This window comes from Centroberyx affinis, unplaced genomic scaffold, assembly GCF_046629955.1.
Source record: "Centroberyx affinis isolate AG114_WGS23_722 - 3 ecotype Tasmania unplaced genomic scaffold, CSIRO-AGI_Caff_v1 ptg000109l_1, whole genome shotgun sequence".
Classification (NCBI taxonomy): domain Eukaryota; kingdom Metazoa; phylum Chordata; class Actinopteri; order Beryciformes; family Berycidae; genus Centroberyx; species Centroberyx affinis.
Window position 1 is genome coordinate 275,264 of NW_027278811.1, and position 16,570 is coordinate 291,833.

The 16,570-nt window shown below is 44.3% G+C and overlaps 1 protein-coding gene across 2 annotated transcripts in view; it reads right to left on the reverse strand.

Annotated features, from left to right (window-relative positions):
- The window catches only part of lmbr1 (limb development membrane protein 1), a 33,723-nt gene that overhangs the window by 5,658 nt on the left and 11,495 nt on the right, over nucleotides 1–16,570 (reverse strand). For both annotated transcript variants that reach the window (XM_071525635.1, XM_071525629.1), the window contains exons 6-15: nucleotides 13,900–14,026; nucleotides 13,724–13,792; nucleotides 13,499–13,563; nucleotides 13,066–13,138; nucleotides 8,788–8,877; nucleotides 7,630–7,706; nucleotides 7,039–7,116; nucleotides 3,939–4,012; nucleotides 3,578–3,668; nucleotides 2,838–2,904 (exon numbers count right to left, since the gene is read on the reverse strand). In XM_071525635.1, the coding sequence (XP_071381736.1) occupies nucleotides 2,838–2,904; nucleotides 3,578–3,668; nucleotides 3,939–4,012; nucleotides 7,039–7,116; nucleotides 7,630–7,706; nucleotides 8,788–8,877; nucleotides 13,066–13,138; nucleotides 13,499–13,563; nucleotides 13,724–13,792; nucleotides 13,900–14,026 (811 nt within the window). The remainder of the gene's footprint in view (nucleotides 1–2,837; nucleotides 2,905–3,577; nucleotides 3,669–3,938; nucleotides 4,013–7,038; nucleotides 7,117–7,629; nucleotides 7,707–8,787; nucleotides 8,878–13,065; nucleotides 13,139–13,498; nucleotides 13,564–13,723; nucleotides 13,793–13,899; nucleotides 14,027–16,570) is intronic.

Genomic DNA, 16,570 nt, shown 5'->3' on the forward strand with positions numbered 1-16,570 from the left:
TTAAAACTATTATAGTGGTATAATGGCATTTCCACTATTACTCTTGCCTTTGCTGTAACACTCTTTCTTTTACATGCAATAAACAAAACATACACCCAGGAAATTGCTGCATCAATATCTCATTCTAAATACCAAACCAATCTTCAGTCATCTAGATCCAGAAATCATATTCAAATGTGGCATACTGCAAAAGCTCAAGTCTCTGGACGTTGCATATTTCTCCTGTAACATCTTCACAACCTCTGCTCGTCAATTAGATTGGTCAATCGATTCAGTGTCCGGAGAGATGTATTTACAGCCGCAGTAAGCAGTTTGCAAGCATCAAGAGCCTTTAACAAAATTGCCTGTGAAGAGACAGGGAGAGAGATGATGGAGACCCTAGTCGATACACCTTGCCACTGTGGTCAGACTAAATTCATTTCTAATGCCAAAGGTTTTGATCTTGGTTTGGTAATTTGAGAAAATCTAATTGGATGTAAAAAGATGCTTGGCATTTGAAATGTCAGAGGTAGCAGAGTTGAAGACATTAGCATGCTGCTGGCATCATTCATCAGTGCTACAGTGTATGGCATAGTCAGATAATTTTCTCTGTATGTGGGCCAAACTTAATATGTTAGGCTACTGGCATTGCGTCACACCTAACTACACCTATTAACAGTTCTAAAATCACAAAAATGCATGGCCTCTCATGGCTTACTGCCTTTACCGTTGTATTAAAATAGAAAGAACACAAATGTTCAATACAAATTTTATTTTTTAACCAGTTAATTAAATATTATTACTCTGCCAAGAAATACAGCTTTTGAGTACTATAGCTAAATAAAGTGATAAAGCGTCATATGAGTACTAGCAGGAGTGCTGATTTTCAGTTAGCACACTAATGTTTAAATCAACTGTTGTGCTGTCATGAGGACAGGAACTATCCATTTTATAATATTTGCTATATCATAGCTCCACTTGGATCACAAGATTAAACAAAAGATAAAATTACATAAAACACTGTAAATAAGGTGGATCCATATCAATTACACATTCATAAGACATGGTATTGTGATTATACAAGTTGTCTCCATCTGCAACTATATACCCCTGCTCGTCAAGGATCAATCTGAGAGGACTATTTCTCCTATGTGTCACTGTCATTATATTTCTTTGCTCCTCAATAAAACAACACTTCAGACTGGCCTACTGACTCCTTGAAAAATTACTGTCAGGCTTCGTGGCGCCTCAGCAGGCCAATACATGAAAATGTCCCATTTCACTACCATTCACACCAGATCTGGGGCAGACCCTTGCATGCAAGTGTACTTCCTTAATCATCACTTATCTATGGGCCGTCACCTTGTAATGTCATCAACGAAAGACATGTTTCCATTTGGTGTCCAACATGGCAAACAACATAACACTCCAGACATTGTTCTGGAAACATGCAAAGATGATCACTATCACTCGGTCTCAAATTTGTAAACACCACCCTGATCGTGATTTGGGTTGTTTCGCGGGATCGACCGGTCAACGAATGTATTCCCAGATTACAAGTCCGGTGTGAAAATCACATATCATCCCCTTTCTCCCCCACATTTTCTGTCATTCTCTGCTGCATGCCATTTCATAAACAGAAATGCATTAAAAAATATTTTAAAACCATTTCTTTAGAAATACAATGTCTATGGAGATGGATATGGAATGAAAACACACACCAAGTCTATCTCTTTAGCACTTTCAAATACACACTTAGGGAGTGAACACAATTCCAAGGCTCTCTGGTCCATGTCTTTCTCCTGAAATAAAGACTTTTGTTACAGGCCTCTTACCCCTGTCGGCACTCTAACCTCCCACTGGAGTCAGAGAGAAACAAGCTGAACTTATGTCTCAACACCATTACTTTGTCCCACAAGCTTAAATAAAACTCCATGGCATCAGAAACACCCAGACTATGTGTGAAAAACTTAGGCCAGAGTAGCAGCTTTCCCCTTGGAGTCTCCAAAACAGCAGTCACCTATATGGCAACTGGTTTGCTAAGCTAGTAATGATATATTTATATTTATTTATAGTTTGGTGTAACACACCACTTGTTGCTACATTATTAAATTTGTTAAATAGAAATAGAATCTAACCCCCAGGTTTTTGCATTGTTGTATACAGTTCCCCACTCTTGTGTACAGTGTCTATCGTTTCCCTCACCGCACACACACCTTTCACATCAGCGCACGAAACCCTTTCTTGTCTCTTAACATCTCACTTGGTCACAGACTCAACTCTCCACACGTCTTTTCTCTATCGCTGGGAGGCCTTTTCTCTTCAAATCTGTCTCATGCATTTATTCCTTTTCATCTATTCAGTGTCACAAAGCAGAACCTGTTGATATTTTGTAAAGCTCCCAATGAGTCACTGTATGCTCTCTCTGTCCCATTCTCCCACTCTGTAGGTCTCTCTCTCCCTCTCTCTCTCACTCTCACACACACACACACACACACACGGTAATGCTATTTGAACAGCTGTGCTCTGCACTCTGCATGTTTATTAGTGCCATTGTGATGGTGCTACTCCTGTCATTTTTACCCTTTCTCCCTGCACTCCTTTCTAAAATCACTATGGGAAACTATAGAAGAATTCAACTTGCTTCAACTTTAATGGTCTGGGGGGAAAGAGGAGGGGGGGCATTTACTCATTCTGGTCATTTGTGTTTAGGTTGTTATGACCCCTCTCTCAAACTTCAATTAAACCAACTTGTCACTTGAACATGTACTGTATGCAGCCTGACTGGGTGTGAATCATTAAGTTTGCACACACATACATACACACACACACACACACACACACACACCTGAACTCACCCAGTGTTCTTGACATCACTGGCAGGGCTGAACTCAGCACCAAGATTGACACACAGCAACCGATGATCTACAAATCAGAACAGACAGGTTAATAATGGATTGCAAACAAGGTTCTCATCTCAAGTCACTCAAGCACATAACGTACAGTGGTTAATGGGGGGAAAAAAGTGGGAGACGTGGGAGGAAAAAGTACCTATAGTACCATTTAGTTTCAGCAGTGACATGCACTGATGCACATACATACATGTACTTGTGTGTGTGCATGTACACTCCCCCACATACACACACCACTTGAGGTTAAATAGGTTCCACATATTGTACAATTAGTACCTCTGAAGTTGCTCATTACCAGGTTCTCCGCATTGTCCTTTCAAGTCCTTTCACTGAGGCGTCATGGCTAGTTAACAAGCCTCACCACTCCCAAACTCATTACCAATTGAATGGGTGCCACCGTGGGCCAAACAGAGCACACATCCTCCATCCCCCAAAACCCCGCTCTCCCTCTGATGTACAAGAAAAGAGCTTGCACCGCGTCTGTGTTTACGCAACCCACAAACAAATATTGGACAGATCAACTAAAGCCATTGAGGGGCCCAGAGGAACACGGCGTGGGGGAGAAGAGGGGAGGGAGAAGCGGAGAGAGAGGAAAGAGATGAAACACAAGGGGTCCTAAATACATCAGTACCTTAGGACCACCAATCTCAGCACCCCCACCCCCAGTCCTTCCGCCCCATCTTTACCGTTGTCATGGTTGTGTCATCCTTGCTGGGAGTGAGGCCCTCAAAGACGCGCAGGCTGTAGAAGCCAACGACTGAGGACACCATCAAGTAGCTGTTCAGCAAATCAATCAAGGACCAAAAACGGTTCTCTGCTGGGAGCAAAGCAGCTTCATAGAGACGTCTTAAGAGACGTTTTTAAGTGTCCCGAGTTTGCACCTTTTCAGCTACGATAAAAGGTGACGAAACACCAGAACATGTCTTCCGGAAGGTGTCTGGCTGAACTATGCCCTGGGTAAACAAAGCTGGCTTGAGAATGTTGCTCTTGGCCGTGGAGCATGCGACTGCAGCCACGGACAAAGCTTGGGGGTCACTGAAAGGATACAACATGAGAATGATCTCCAGTACTGCCTGAGCCACGCCAAATGGGGACAACGAGGTGTTCCCGATGCCTCGATCCTGGAAGACGGAGATACGAAGGGAAAAATGGGTTATTCAGTATCATCATACATCAATCTTATATAAACACATCACAAATAAAAAATAAAATGGGAAACGACAGCACTGCAGGCAATTCTGCACACACATGCAATTACAGAAATCCTGCAAAGTAAGTACTCAGTGCATGAAGAATTTCCCCACTTGAGACAGACAGAATCAAATTGGCTAAGTAATGAATGGAACAAGATGAAAGAGGCTCTTTTCAAATCACTGTCGATCATACAATATGTGAACAGGTGTTCAAACAAAAACGGCACATTGCGTAAGAAGAGTGTACAGGCTGAAAGCGTGCCAATAACATAAAAACAACAAAACAAATATTTCAGCAAACACACTAGGCGTTTTCCCCCCCTTAGCCCTTTTGAAACTGGAGCAGGAAAAAGACATACATCTACATATACCACACATACCGAGCATCTGTGTTGTCAAATGATAAATATTTGCTTTTGTCGGACTTGGCACCAGCGCTGTTTAGAATAGCCATACTGTTATCAGAAGGATCAGTGTTCGGTATAGGGCATCTACAGTGCTATACGTTTATATCGGCAAGTAAGACGTAACCATTTCCACACAACACATATCACAGATGACGCTGGATTGCTACTTTACAATGTATAGACATTGTTAATAGGAGGAGCAAAAGAGCAAGAAGAAAAAAAGGAAAGCCTGGCAGGTTGTTTCATGCCTTTTTATGCAACTGTCATCTGTGGGAGCTTACTGCAGAGCCACGCTGCAGAGCTCTTTCCCTCTCTTTCTCTCTCTCAGGGAATTAGCAGACAGCATCTGATGTCATTTATTAATGGAGGGAGGGAGGGCACGCATTAAGATTGTGTGTGCACCCGCGTACGCGTGTATGCGTGCGCGCGCACGGGATAGCTAGCTTTCACATTATGCCTCCTTTCAACTCTCCTTTCCTTTTACTCCTTTTCATTCCAATGGCAGGAAGGGTGGTGGTGGTGGAGGGTGTGTATGTGTGTTTGTCAGGGGTGGGGGAAGGTGGGGGGTATTTGTGGGTCTGTGGAGGGGATTCGTCTTTGCCGCCTGCCGCGGCTAATTCAGCAGACGCACGGTTGGTGTTTGTTGCTTCTAGGATTAGCGCCTTGCAACACCTGTGCTGTGGGTGAGGTCGTCAGCTGGCGCACACACACACACACACACACACACACACATACACACACACACACCCATGTCTCAATCCCTGTCCTGTCCTTTGCCACACTTTGATGTATGTAGGGTAATTTTAATGGCAGATAATAACCACCCAAATAATGATGGATTAGACATGTCTTTCTCTCTCCCTTTTTTCCTGTAGGTGCAAACTGACAGGAAGGAACAACGGGTCATCAGCCAAAAGTTCAGAGGTCATAGCAAAGGTGTGCGTGTGAGGGAAAGTTTGTAGGCACTATTATGCAAGTGTGTGTGCATATTTAGTGAGAAGAATATTGCAGTCCAGTCGCAGCTAATTGTCCACTTTGCAAAATACAGTGTCAAGTGTGGTGGCTACCACAGAGAAGGGCCTGTAGTAACAATTTTATTGGTCCCTGTTAGTGCCTGTTCATCAAGCTGTAAAACACTGTGTCCTTTGACAGAGGCAGCTCCACTTCCCCACCTCCTCCTCCTCCTTTTCCCTGTTGTTTCTACAGCTCTCCTGCATCCTCCTCATCTCCATCCACCTGCTCCTCCTCCTCCCCGCTCTTTCTCTTCATCTCTCCTCCCTCCTCATCATCCTTCTCCACCTCCCTCCTCTGCTCTGTAAAGCTGAGTGGGGCACTGCTCAGTATGCTAAGGGCTGTGTTGGGATGCTTAGTAGGGAGGGAAGACAAACATTGACAGGGCACTTCCATTGTGCTCCCCTCCCACCCCCCCACCCACCCTCCATCAGCATATCGGGGCCTCATTTGACTTTCCCACAGTCTGAGTCTCCTTTCTCCGGCAGTACCTTGTCCAGTCCTTAACCCCCCGCTCTCTCTACTTATTTACATCACTTTCTCCCCTCTGCCCTCTTCTCCCTCCCGCTACCCTTCACCCTCAGCTCTACTACAAAGTGCACAGACAGTGTATGTGTAACTGTCAGGGCATTGCTGTGCTGGAGGGTACAGATTTTGAGAGCTGGAGTGGAGGTAGGGGGGAAGCTAGATGGATATCATATCAGTATTGATCGTCTTTGAGGACAACACCCCCTACCCCCTCATTCCTCGTAGTGCTCTGAGATCAGAGGTGTGGCATCCATCCAGCTCAAACGCATAAACCATTTAGTGGGGCCACACTGTCAGGGAGGACAGCTTCAAGCTGCATGACAAGTGTAATTTGGGGGATTTTCTGCGACGCGTCATGCCAAAGAAAATATCCCTCCTCGATAAAATAATTGGAATGTCGAGGGCAGCTCAGTCAGTTGCCTGCGAGACGCAAAATGAAATGAGGGAGAAATAGGATACATTATGTTGCCCCCTCTCAGACAAGAATGCAACCGCAAACGCACACGCAGACACACACATGCAAGCACACGCACGCACGCACCTCTGTCACTGCAGATGAGATGAGATAAGGAAAGCTTAAAACACATTGCATGTTAGACAGAGATGAGAATCTCTGAGAGCCATTCCACACTCCGGCAGTCTGCCTCACAGTAAGAGCCCTTCACCTGGCCCAGTCTGCGCGTTGCAGCAGGGAGGAAAAGCAGCTTATTCACCCACCGTGGACTTCAGACACGTAGCTCGCTCATTTAATCTGCACACTGCTGTGAAATGACTTTCAATGAGCTTCCCAAACAAAAGCAGGGGGACGAGGTTGGGGCCTGATTAACATCTGGCCGGGCCTTTTCTTCTGACATGCACCTGAGCATATCCGGAATTTGATTTATGTCCCCGCCGGGAACATGGCAGGTCTGATAGGCAAGCTCATTTGCAGTTTACATTCTGGGCGTGTGTTTGTGTGTGTGGGGGTAAAAATGAACTCCAGTTAGAGCGTTTGTCCAGTAGACTTACTGTGGATCCCTTGGGCATGGCAGTCTCATCCACTAGAAGGTAGAGAATATTCAATGCCACCATCAGAACTGAGATTGTCTACAGATAGAGAGGAGGAGAAACATTTGTTTACAAATGGTATAACTAATAAAAAAATCACGCGCTATTTATCAAAAGCCTCAGTGTATCACAATAAAATCAGATTGTGGGTATTCCGCTGATCCGCATACAGCATGGTAATGTGTAATAACCATCTTGTGATTGTACACTGTTGCAACATTTAGCCTCTCAAAACCTGAACAATGTGAGGGTTGTTTGATACACGTGCCGTGCTTCTCGCACGTGGCCTTCCAGCTTTATCTAAACATGATCATACAGCATAAATAGGATTCCCACACTATAATCTATCCAAAATCACAGTTGTTGTAGGTGGCTATTGAGCATTTTCTTAAACAGCCATTAAACAAAAGTACATCCCCACCCAGAAGCTTGGTATACAGTGAGAGGATGGGGCTTGCGGTGCACTGTGTTAGTCCCTATGGCCACCAGCCAGGCTGTATACGCCATGGGTAAACACTATGAGCTTAATGATAGGTCAGTCTCAGCACTCACCGTTCCTGTGAGCAGTATCAGCATCACTATGGGATACAGCAAGTTCTTCTCCCAGCCTGATGCTTTCTTTCTCCTCTCTGAGAAAGTGAGCAAGAATGAGCAAAAAAGAGCAAGAGAATATTAAGGTCATTCATGTAAAGAAAGACATAAGATTCAATCTCTGCAATCAATCATGAGGCAATCTCCATCTACATCTACACACCAGTTTCAAACATTGGTTAATTAATATATTGATCAAAGGCAGCTACTGAAACCTCAAGCCTTCAGGCTTTCTTTATACAGTTTGTACAACTTGGTTCGGTAAAACATATCGTGAGTGTGCGTACCAAATACAATCTCCCCTCTCATCGCCAACCCCCGCTCCCCCCTCCAGGTAATATGGATTTCACAACCTTCATAAATTATGCTCTACCTCTTTAATTAGTCACGCTTATCATTGCCTTAGTTAGTGAAAACAATAATAAAACCTACATAAAAAGAAACGCAACAAAATTAATATTATGATTTATATTTTTGCCTGGGTGAGGGGAAGACATACTAATAATGTGCCTCCTGAGACAAGTGAATCGATTAAAAGTTTATATCATCATTTTTCAAATCCCTCTTAATTCAATAGTACATCAATCATGTTTAAGACCATTTGTACTTTGTTTTCTGTTATGGACATACAGTGCCCTGCCAGTGTGCATCTGACTGCCCTCAAGTCTTTGCCTCCTTGACTTTCTTTCTCTATTCCCAACCTTGCTAGCTCTCCCTGTTCTCGAAGCGCACCCTCCCCGCCTGCCCGAGAAGTTTGCCAAGTGCACTTTATATGCACCATCCTTCTAAATTAATGACATCACTAAAAGGCTGGCTACAATATAAAGTTTGCATCTTGTCCAATATCCTAAGTGCCTTTGTGCCCTCCTCCCCCACCCTGCTCCCCAAAAGGCTCAGGCATAGTGTGCACACTGCACCTCATTTATAATATCCTAAAATGAATGGAAAATTATCAGGCAGTTTTGGTCCAAGTCCAAATTAAGAAATTAAGGCAGGGGGGGAGAAAGGGCCTGCCTGTCAGCAATATCTAAAAAGCAAACTTCTTGGCATATATTTCGATGGCGATTCAAGGTCCTAAGAGAAAATATATCAAGCCTGTCACATAATACAAATACTTACCCAATTTATTTCTCTGATTCCTAACGTTGTCCAGTTCTTTGTTCAGTTGGTGAACAGAGCCTCCCCGAGTATAAGCGTGTGAGGATGATCCTGCAGAAATAAATCATTGAAATGTCTTATCCAGTGTTTTACTTTCAGTGACATGATCAGTTGTTGTCTTAACACTTAACACACTCAAGTACCACTTATTTGCCTAACATGTGCCAGACATCTGCCAGACCACCTTCAGAAGCATGTTGATTCAGTTGGAAAACATTATCAAAATATCATCATGAGAGCAAAATATCTCATGTTCATTACAAGTGTATCCCAATCATTGTGGTTGTTATATCTCCAGTATTTTCAGTCATCTTTCATATGTCAAATACTTTTTCAGGAAAAGTGGAAGATGCTGTCCTAATGCTACAATTAAGAGCATGTTAACTTCTCACTGTATTTGTCTTACCTCAGCATATGGCATTTGACTTATCTTTATTAAGAAATCCCATCAAAACAGGTAATCCTGCTCAGAACATAACAATGTGATCTCAAACAAGTAAAAATAATCTCCTGTGTCAGGAGCTGTCTAGCACATGCCACAACTGGTTGAGCGGGTTGGAGAAGACAGCAAGGGATTCTCCAGGAAAACCACAAGGCCAGCTCATTTAAGGCTAATTTATCTGTTTTACTCTGTTTTCCTTCCAGCCTTGACGCACTAGTGTAGAGGCCCCTCGGAGCCAAAGTGGAAGAGTATCCATTTGCATCCCCTGGGGTGATTGGCAGATCAAGACCAATTAGTTCAGTGTTACACCGTTACTAGCGTGCAATAAAAATACCATCTTTCATCTTTGTTACAGGAGTGAAGGACCAATCACTTTGATCAAACCTTTCTCTCCCCTCTGTTATTATGACACGCCCTGTCTGGATGGGTTTAAGTAGGCAAAAAGAAAGAGAAAGACGGGGAGAGAGAGTTAACAGCCTTGTCTGTGCCCTCGCAGATACCTGTCCTAGGATCTAAGCAGGGGAAAGTTTGAACCCTCCGAGCAAACGCAGTCACAACACAACAGGAAATGTCACAGGCAGTTCAACAGCTCTTTCTCTCCAGAGACGAGCTGAGCGCGCTCCCTCAGGGTAGCCAAATCTGCTCAGCCTCAAGCAAACTAATCTATCACCGATCTCCAGAACATATCCAAACACGGCCTTACTCGTCACCCGTTACAGATAAATCATTGATCCAATAAATGTCACGTTCTTGATAGCCATGAATAATAGGATGATCTAACTAAATACAAAGAACAATATCATCACTTGTTTAAAGAAGGAGGAAAAAAACATTGAGAATTTGAACCGCAGTGTCTAAACTGACATCACTTGGATCAGAAGTTAAATAGATATTTCTTACTCTGTTGCTGGCAGCATCAAGTAAAAGACTGACTGAGTTACAGCGAGGTAGAGATGCTGAGTGAGGCTTCTGGCAGCCAGGAAGGCCTAGAATAATTCAACGTATCCTCTCCAACCTTCACCACAGTCGAACAATTACGTCATCCACAATTATGCTAAACACCATGCTGAGACAACAGAGGCACTGGCAAGGTCATTGTGCCGCATAGCATCTGGACAGGCGCTCTGCTATCAGAACAGAGGGGCCCGGGAGCCAGCCAAGCCAAGACTGACAGCAGCACAGCGGATCAGGGTCTGGAGAGGGCAGTGTGGACGAGTGTGTGTCTGTGTGTTTGTGTTTCACGCTGCCTGTGCTGCAGCATACTCGCATACTCCAGATACTAGATTATACTGTTTGGATACCCTGCTAATTACATATTGCAATTATACACTCAGTTGCCATTTTATTGGGTACGCCTAGCAAGTGCTGCGTGGGACCTCCCTTTTGCCTCAACAGCCTGAATTCTTTGAGGCGTGGATTCAACAAGGTGCTGGAAACGTTCCACAGGGATCTTGGTCCATGCTGACTTGATTCTTCAACGGCACATTTACATCAAAGGGGCTCTGCTGGATTGAGATCTGGGGCCTGCGTAGGCCACTGGAGTGAACTAAAGTAGCAGTCGTGTTCCTGGAACCATCTTCAGACGATGCGTGCTTTTTGATATGGTGTATTATCCTGCTGGAAGGATTCATTTGAAACAGCGTAGCCAGTGGCCATAAAGGGATGCACTTGGTCGGAATTGGTACTAAGTGGTCTAATGTGAACCAAGAAAACATTCCCTACACTTTCACACCACCAGCCTACTGTTGATATCAGGCAGAATGGATCCAGGGATTCATGTTGTTGACTAGAGGTGGAACAATTATCCAATACAAATCAGGGAGAAAAGGCCAGTTGTGCAAGATATACCTATACATATTCAAATTTAAAGGCCACTGAGTGTATGTTTCTGCTTTATTGGATAGCACACAGCGAGTGTTCCAGAAGAGATGGGAGGATGACATGCAACACAAGTCACCCACATCTTTCAAAACCAGGATGTTACAACATATGGTAGGCGCCTTACCCTGCTCAGCCACCAGTTTGCCCTACCTATTGAATTCTATACAGTGACTTTTCCTTGCCGTGCAATAACAAATGACCTCACCCACCTAGAACAAATACAAAACTTGACAAGTTCGGCCTCAGTACATAACAGTTAAGAAGCTATGCACCGTGGTGCAGGTCAAATATGAGAAGCTTGTTTCCCAATGTGTGTTAAGCATGGGCAGCTTATCTGATAGTGCCACTGCGTGTCTCCCAACATTTCACATATTGGGTTCACTATCGTACCCCTGACAGAGTAAACAAACACACAGGGCCAGTCAGCCAGATTAAGCCACAAACTGCTGATCTGCAACAAAAAACCTGAATCCACAAAGTGATTACAAATGGAAATTGCACGGAAAGGGAAGGCCAATGGAGGGACCAGAAGTGTAAATAAACGTAGATACAGCAACTGATGCAGCTCAACAGTCCAAATCTGCAAACACAAACAGGGTAATGGGATAGGGGTAATCTGCTAGAGGAAGCTGGATGCAGAGTGGACACAGGTGAAGCAAGAGAACAACATTGCTCGCCTCTGGAGTGTGTCCTGTGAACTATTCCTGAACTGCTTCCTACTCGAGGCTCTCAGTAGATCAGAGGAAAACCACTCTACCCTCCAGTTTCACCTATGTGTGAGGGTGTGAGTGTGAGTACATGCGTGTGCTCGTGCATGTGCATATTATGTATAAAAAACATTCTTGGCATGCCTGATGTGCGCAAGTTTTAAGCTTCCACCAATCAACATACCCCTTTCACCCCCTAATACCCACCCACTTTAACATGCAAACATGGAGTACAGCTTGGCCTCAGTGCACCGGCGGAGATGTTGACCACTGTTAATGTTTTTCGCCTCACAGTGACTTGTAAAGATCAAACACTCTTGGAGATGATAAGGAACAGATTACAATTTTCTATCACAGCGTTCAAAGCGGAGGAGTTTGGCGTGCGCCCTAGGAAACCATACGCTTTGGTGGCAGTCTATGGAGGTGGCCGGCGTAGCGTTCAAAAACACGTGTTATCAGGGAAGCATCTCCTTTACCTCCCTGGTTTGAAAGGACGCTCATCCTCTTCATTTACTCGCATCTGTACACTTGGCTGCGTGCTTGAGTTAATATTAAAGTACGTTTTGGCCCCTGGCCCAAATACTTCCTGCTTTGTGACATTATTCAACGTCAAAGAAGGAATTTGGGAACACAGAGGGCAGCAGATGAAAAGGAAATGCAGGTTGAAAAATAACATCTTTAAAATTTCTCAAACTCAACCTCTTAAGATTTTCCCATTGCGCTCAAGTCCGGAGAACAGAAAGCGCCTGTTCTCAGCAGTCACTGAACCTGTGCTGTGAACATCCACAGCACCAAGCCAAAATCTTTTGTAAAAGAGACTTCAGTTCCATCCTATTACCCAGGCTACCAATCTAGGTCTGTGATCAAATGAGGTAATCATTTCGCCAGCAGTGACAGTGGCACTGGAGTGTCTTAAATGGACCCTTAAAAACTTCCCAAACATAAAATATGGTCCCCACCATGGCGGCTGCTTTGCCCTTTAGCAGCAAGGTATGAGAGCAAGACAGAGGTAGAGAAAGGCTAGTATCAAGTGTGTGGGTTTTTCTGTGTGTGTGTGTGTGTGTGTGTGTGTGTATGCATGTGCATGTGTGTGCCTGGCTGATTTGTCAATGCTAATTGATTCCAGTGTGCCGCGCTCCATCACACCCAATAGGGCAGTCACCCCCTCCCCTCCCCTATAATGTGCCAACACGTCTCCCACAGACGTACCGTTTAATCTCCTCTGAAGGGCTTCCTCTTGCAAATGGATGCAGTAAATCTGCTCATCCAGGTCCTCCAGGATCTGAGGGGGAGGGAGGAGAGGGGGAAGAGATGAAATGGGTTATAATTAGGCCCAAAGTGGGACTGGAGAGATGGCAGATGGGAGGATGAGTTGGTGACGTATTTGTAGTCCTCTGTTGTGCATGTAAATGGGCGACTAGACAGAGATCTTTCAGAATGGAGGAGCAAAGTGGCTTGAAGTCTGTGAGGGTGTCTGTCAAACTCCAACTCTGTAGACTTTCAGAGAAAACTTCAACGGTATTGAAAGTTTTTAAATATAGAACAAGTCCTCAAAATGTCACTGAACAATCATTTTTTCTACTGATTTTTTCTACTGAAAATGATGTTAAAACACTCAAATCTAATCCCAATAATTACTCACTGTTGGCTTCACTAGTAACTGGCCCATGACAGTGAACATCCTAGACAGTCCCACAGGAGTGCACACTAGATAGGAGACAAAAAGCAGCATGAACATCAGTTTGATTATTTCACTGCAATAAATCGATCGATTGCTGCAATACTCAGGTGTGGTATTTTAACACCCAATCAGAATCATAATACTCCATTTGCGTCAGTGTGTATGGCACTGAACTAGAAGACATACTTAGCAAAAGCAGCCCCCCCATCAGAGATATACAGGAGTAGAGGTACGGTAGGTAGAATTCCCAGAGATCTAGAGGGAAAAAATAAGAAAATACAATATTACACGGAATATTAAGAGTCCAAAATCCAATAAGAGAGTTACAGAAACAAGAGAGACAGAAACCTCCAAAGACATACCATAGAGTGACTCCATACTGGCTGCATCATTGTCAATGAGTGCTGATGCCACCCACACTATGCCCAGGATGAGCAAAGCCAGCAGGAAGAGCATCACAAAGGTCTCTAGAATACGCGCCCTGATACCCTGTCAGGAAAAAATAACGTGCATACAGAAGAAAGAAATCAACCTTAGTGTCACACATGCTAGCAGAATGTCCAAAATGAGTTTATTATTGCTAGAACCCCCCCTCATCCTGCCTCGCTCATATTAAACAGCATCACCTCCATTCACAGCACACAAACATGACATAAACGCTCCCACAGATTCCTGTGTAAAACAGCTCTTTTATACACACATATTGCGGTCTATAAAGTGGGTCTAACGGGGGCTGGTGGTGGCAGAGGTGAAATTAAAAAGGGGAGGGGGGGGGGGGGGGGAGGGGTTGCTGTAAGGAGCATGAAGCCTGACTGGGTTAGCTACTGTCTGCGATCGAGAGCAGGCCTCCCATCTGGGGCCGATTAGGAGGTCCCTTAACACGGCCGTGTCCCGGGCCGCGCAGACGAGAGGGTTTTGGGGTAATTTGGGTTTTCCGGGTCACAAACCGCTGAGTGGTTAATAAAGTCCTCCTCTACCTGTTCACACAGATTCCATTTCCCCCCTGCTGGAGAGCCTTGTCGTCTAGCACTGTAAGATAGATAGGCGTTCTCGTACACATGTCAGGCAGGTTACCAGGCACGAGCTAACAAGGGCTCTCTACATTGGTTAAATTGGGTACATATGAGCAATTTGTTGCCAGCTAACATAATGGCTGTGCGGTTGCTGGTCAGTATTTGCTAACAGATACATGAAGGAGGTCTCTCTTTGAAAGCGACCCTTTTAAACACGAAGACCTCTTTATTGGATGGAAATGGTTTTAGTCCCGCAGATGAACTCGGACAGGGCTCAGGTTTTATACAATTCATAATAGATGTTATTTCCCCAGCAACTAAAGGCTATCATTTCTTGTATGACTGTCATCCAAAGCAGTGGTTTTTGGCTTGTGACCCCTCAAAACAAAGCGATACATACTCGCGACCCCGTCACATCACAGGCGTCAACATGCAGAGTGGTGAACAGTTCAATCAAAGAATGATTTTCCCTTTTCAGGTTGTTTCATCTGATACATTATCAGAGGAGGCCTAGAGGCTGAAAACTATTCAGTATTTCACAAGAAAAAAGCAAAAATTCTGAAAAATCTGAAAAAATAGACATGATAATAATTTGAATAATTTGAAATATGTTTTTTTTCTATCCCATAAATTATCTCACAACCCCTCAAAATTGTCTTGCGAGCCCCTTAGGGGTCCTGACCCCCAGGTTGAGAACCACTGATCCAAAGCATCATCACCTGTCATCATTTGCATTGCCATTTTGGTCACTGTTGAACAGCAGTCCTGTCTCCTTTGCAGCTTAAAGTAAACCCCCTACTCACTCACTCCATAAATCGTATTTCTTTTCAAAGCACCTCAAGCACAAGGGTCACAGGGATATTTTGTCACATCTAATGCCAGGACACTAAGATTCGGACCATTGCATTCCCTTACTGCTGACTATTTGTAACGTTAGTGATCTAAGAATTTAAGCTTGTTCTCCAATTACATTCATTGCCAGTCACTCTGGACGAGAACGTCAGCTAAATGCCTAAAATGTAAAGCAGTAAAAATCTCCTGTAGCATCCCTTCGCTATTACTGCGCCCTCACTTGTTCTATACTTGCCTCTCGCCTCCTCTTACAGCATTATTCTGGAGGAGCCTCAGTGAGTGTAGAATTTTCTAGCACAGCAGAAAAGAAAGTGGGCAGGGTCTGGAGTGCCCCAGTGTGGTCACACTGGACACTGCAGCCACTTGACAGGTAACGTTGTAAAGAGGGTGAGGAGGTCTTGAACACACAGTACCTTAATTCAGCATGAAAGAGTTGCCCATAAAACATTTTAGGAAAATGTTATGAAAAAAATATATAAAAATTGGATAAATGCATCATAGTGATAACATATCTGAGGGAACCATGGAGGCATATGGGTTGCTATGGCATTACCAATAAATTCCTAATATCAATACAGAAAGAAAAATATAGCCTAAAATCTGACCCGGACTGAATTGACTGCCTCATGCTCTTTTGTACTCTCTAGCACACCATGAGCGCACTAGATGGATGCTGCAATCTAGCATCTCACAGCTCAGCTCAACTGGGCAGTGGGGAAAACTCAACACCACTGAATAAAACGAGGGTGAAATGGGGGAGATGGGGAATGAGAGAGAGAAATAAAGAGAAAGAGAAAGAGAGAATGGTGGAGGAGAGGAGTCAACGTCTGAGCGCATCTCATTCCCCGGAGGTGAGAGAGGTGAGAGAGGAATGCTTTCAGGGACTTCAGCCATGTCCCACATGCGCTCTCTTAAGGATGCATCAGGACAACCAGGACCCGCAGGCAGGACGCGCGCCCGCTCAAGCGAGCCGGTCCACCTTAACAAGCCGCCCATGCCATGCTGAAGGTGTATTCCCTTTAGACTAGGTCTCTCAATCATTTATAAGACTCAAATCATTACCCATTCAGATCATTTAGGGCAAAGGCAATGCTTGTCACCTCCCTTACTATCATCCCTGGCTCCTGCCCTGATGGAAGAACAATCCACTGTGTCAGACATGGTTTGA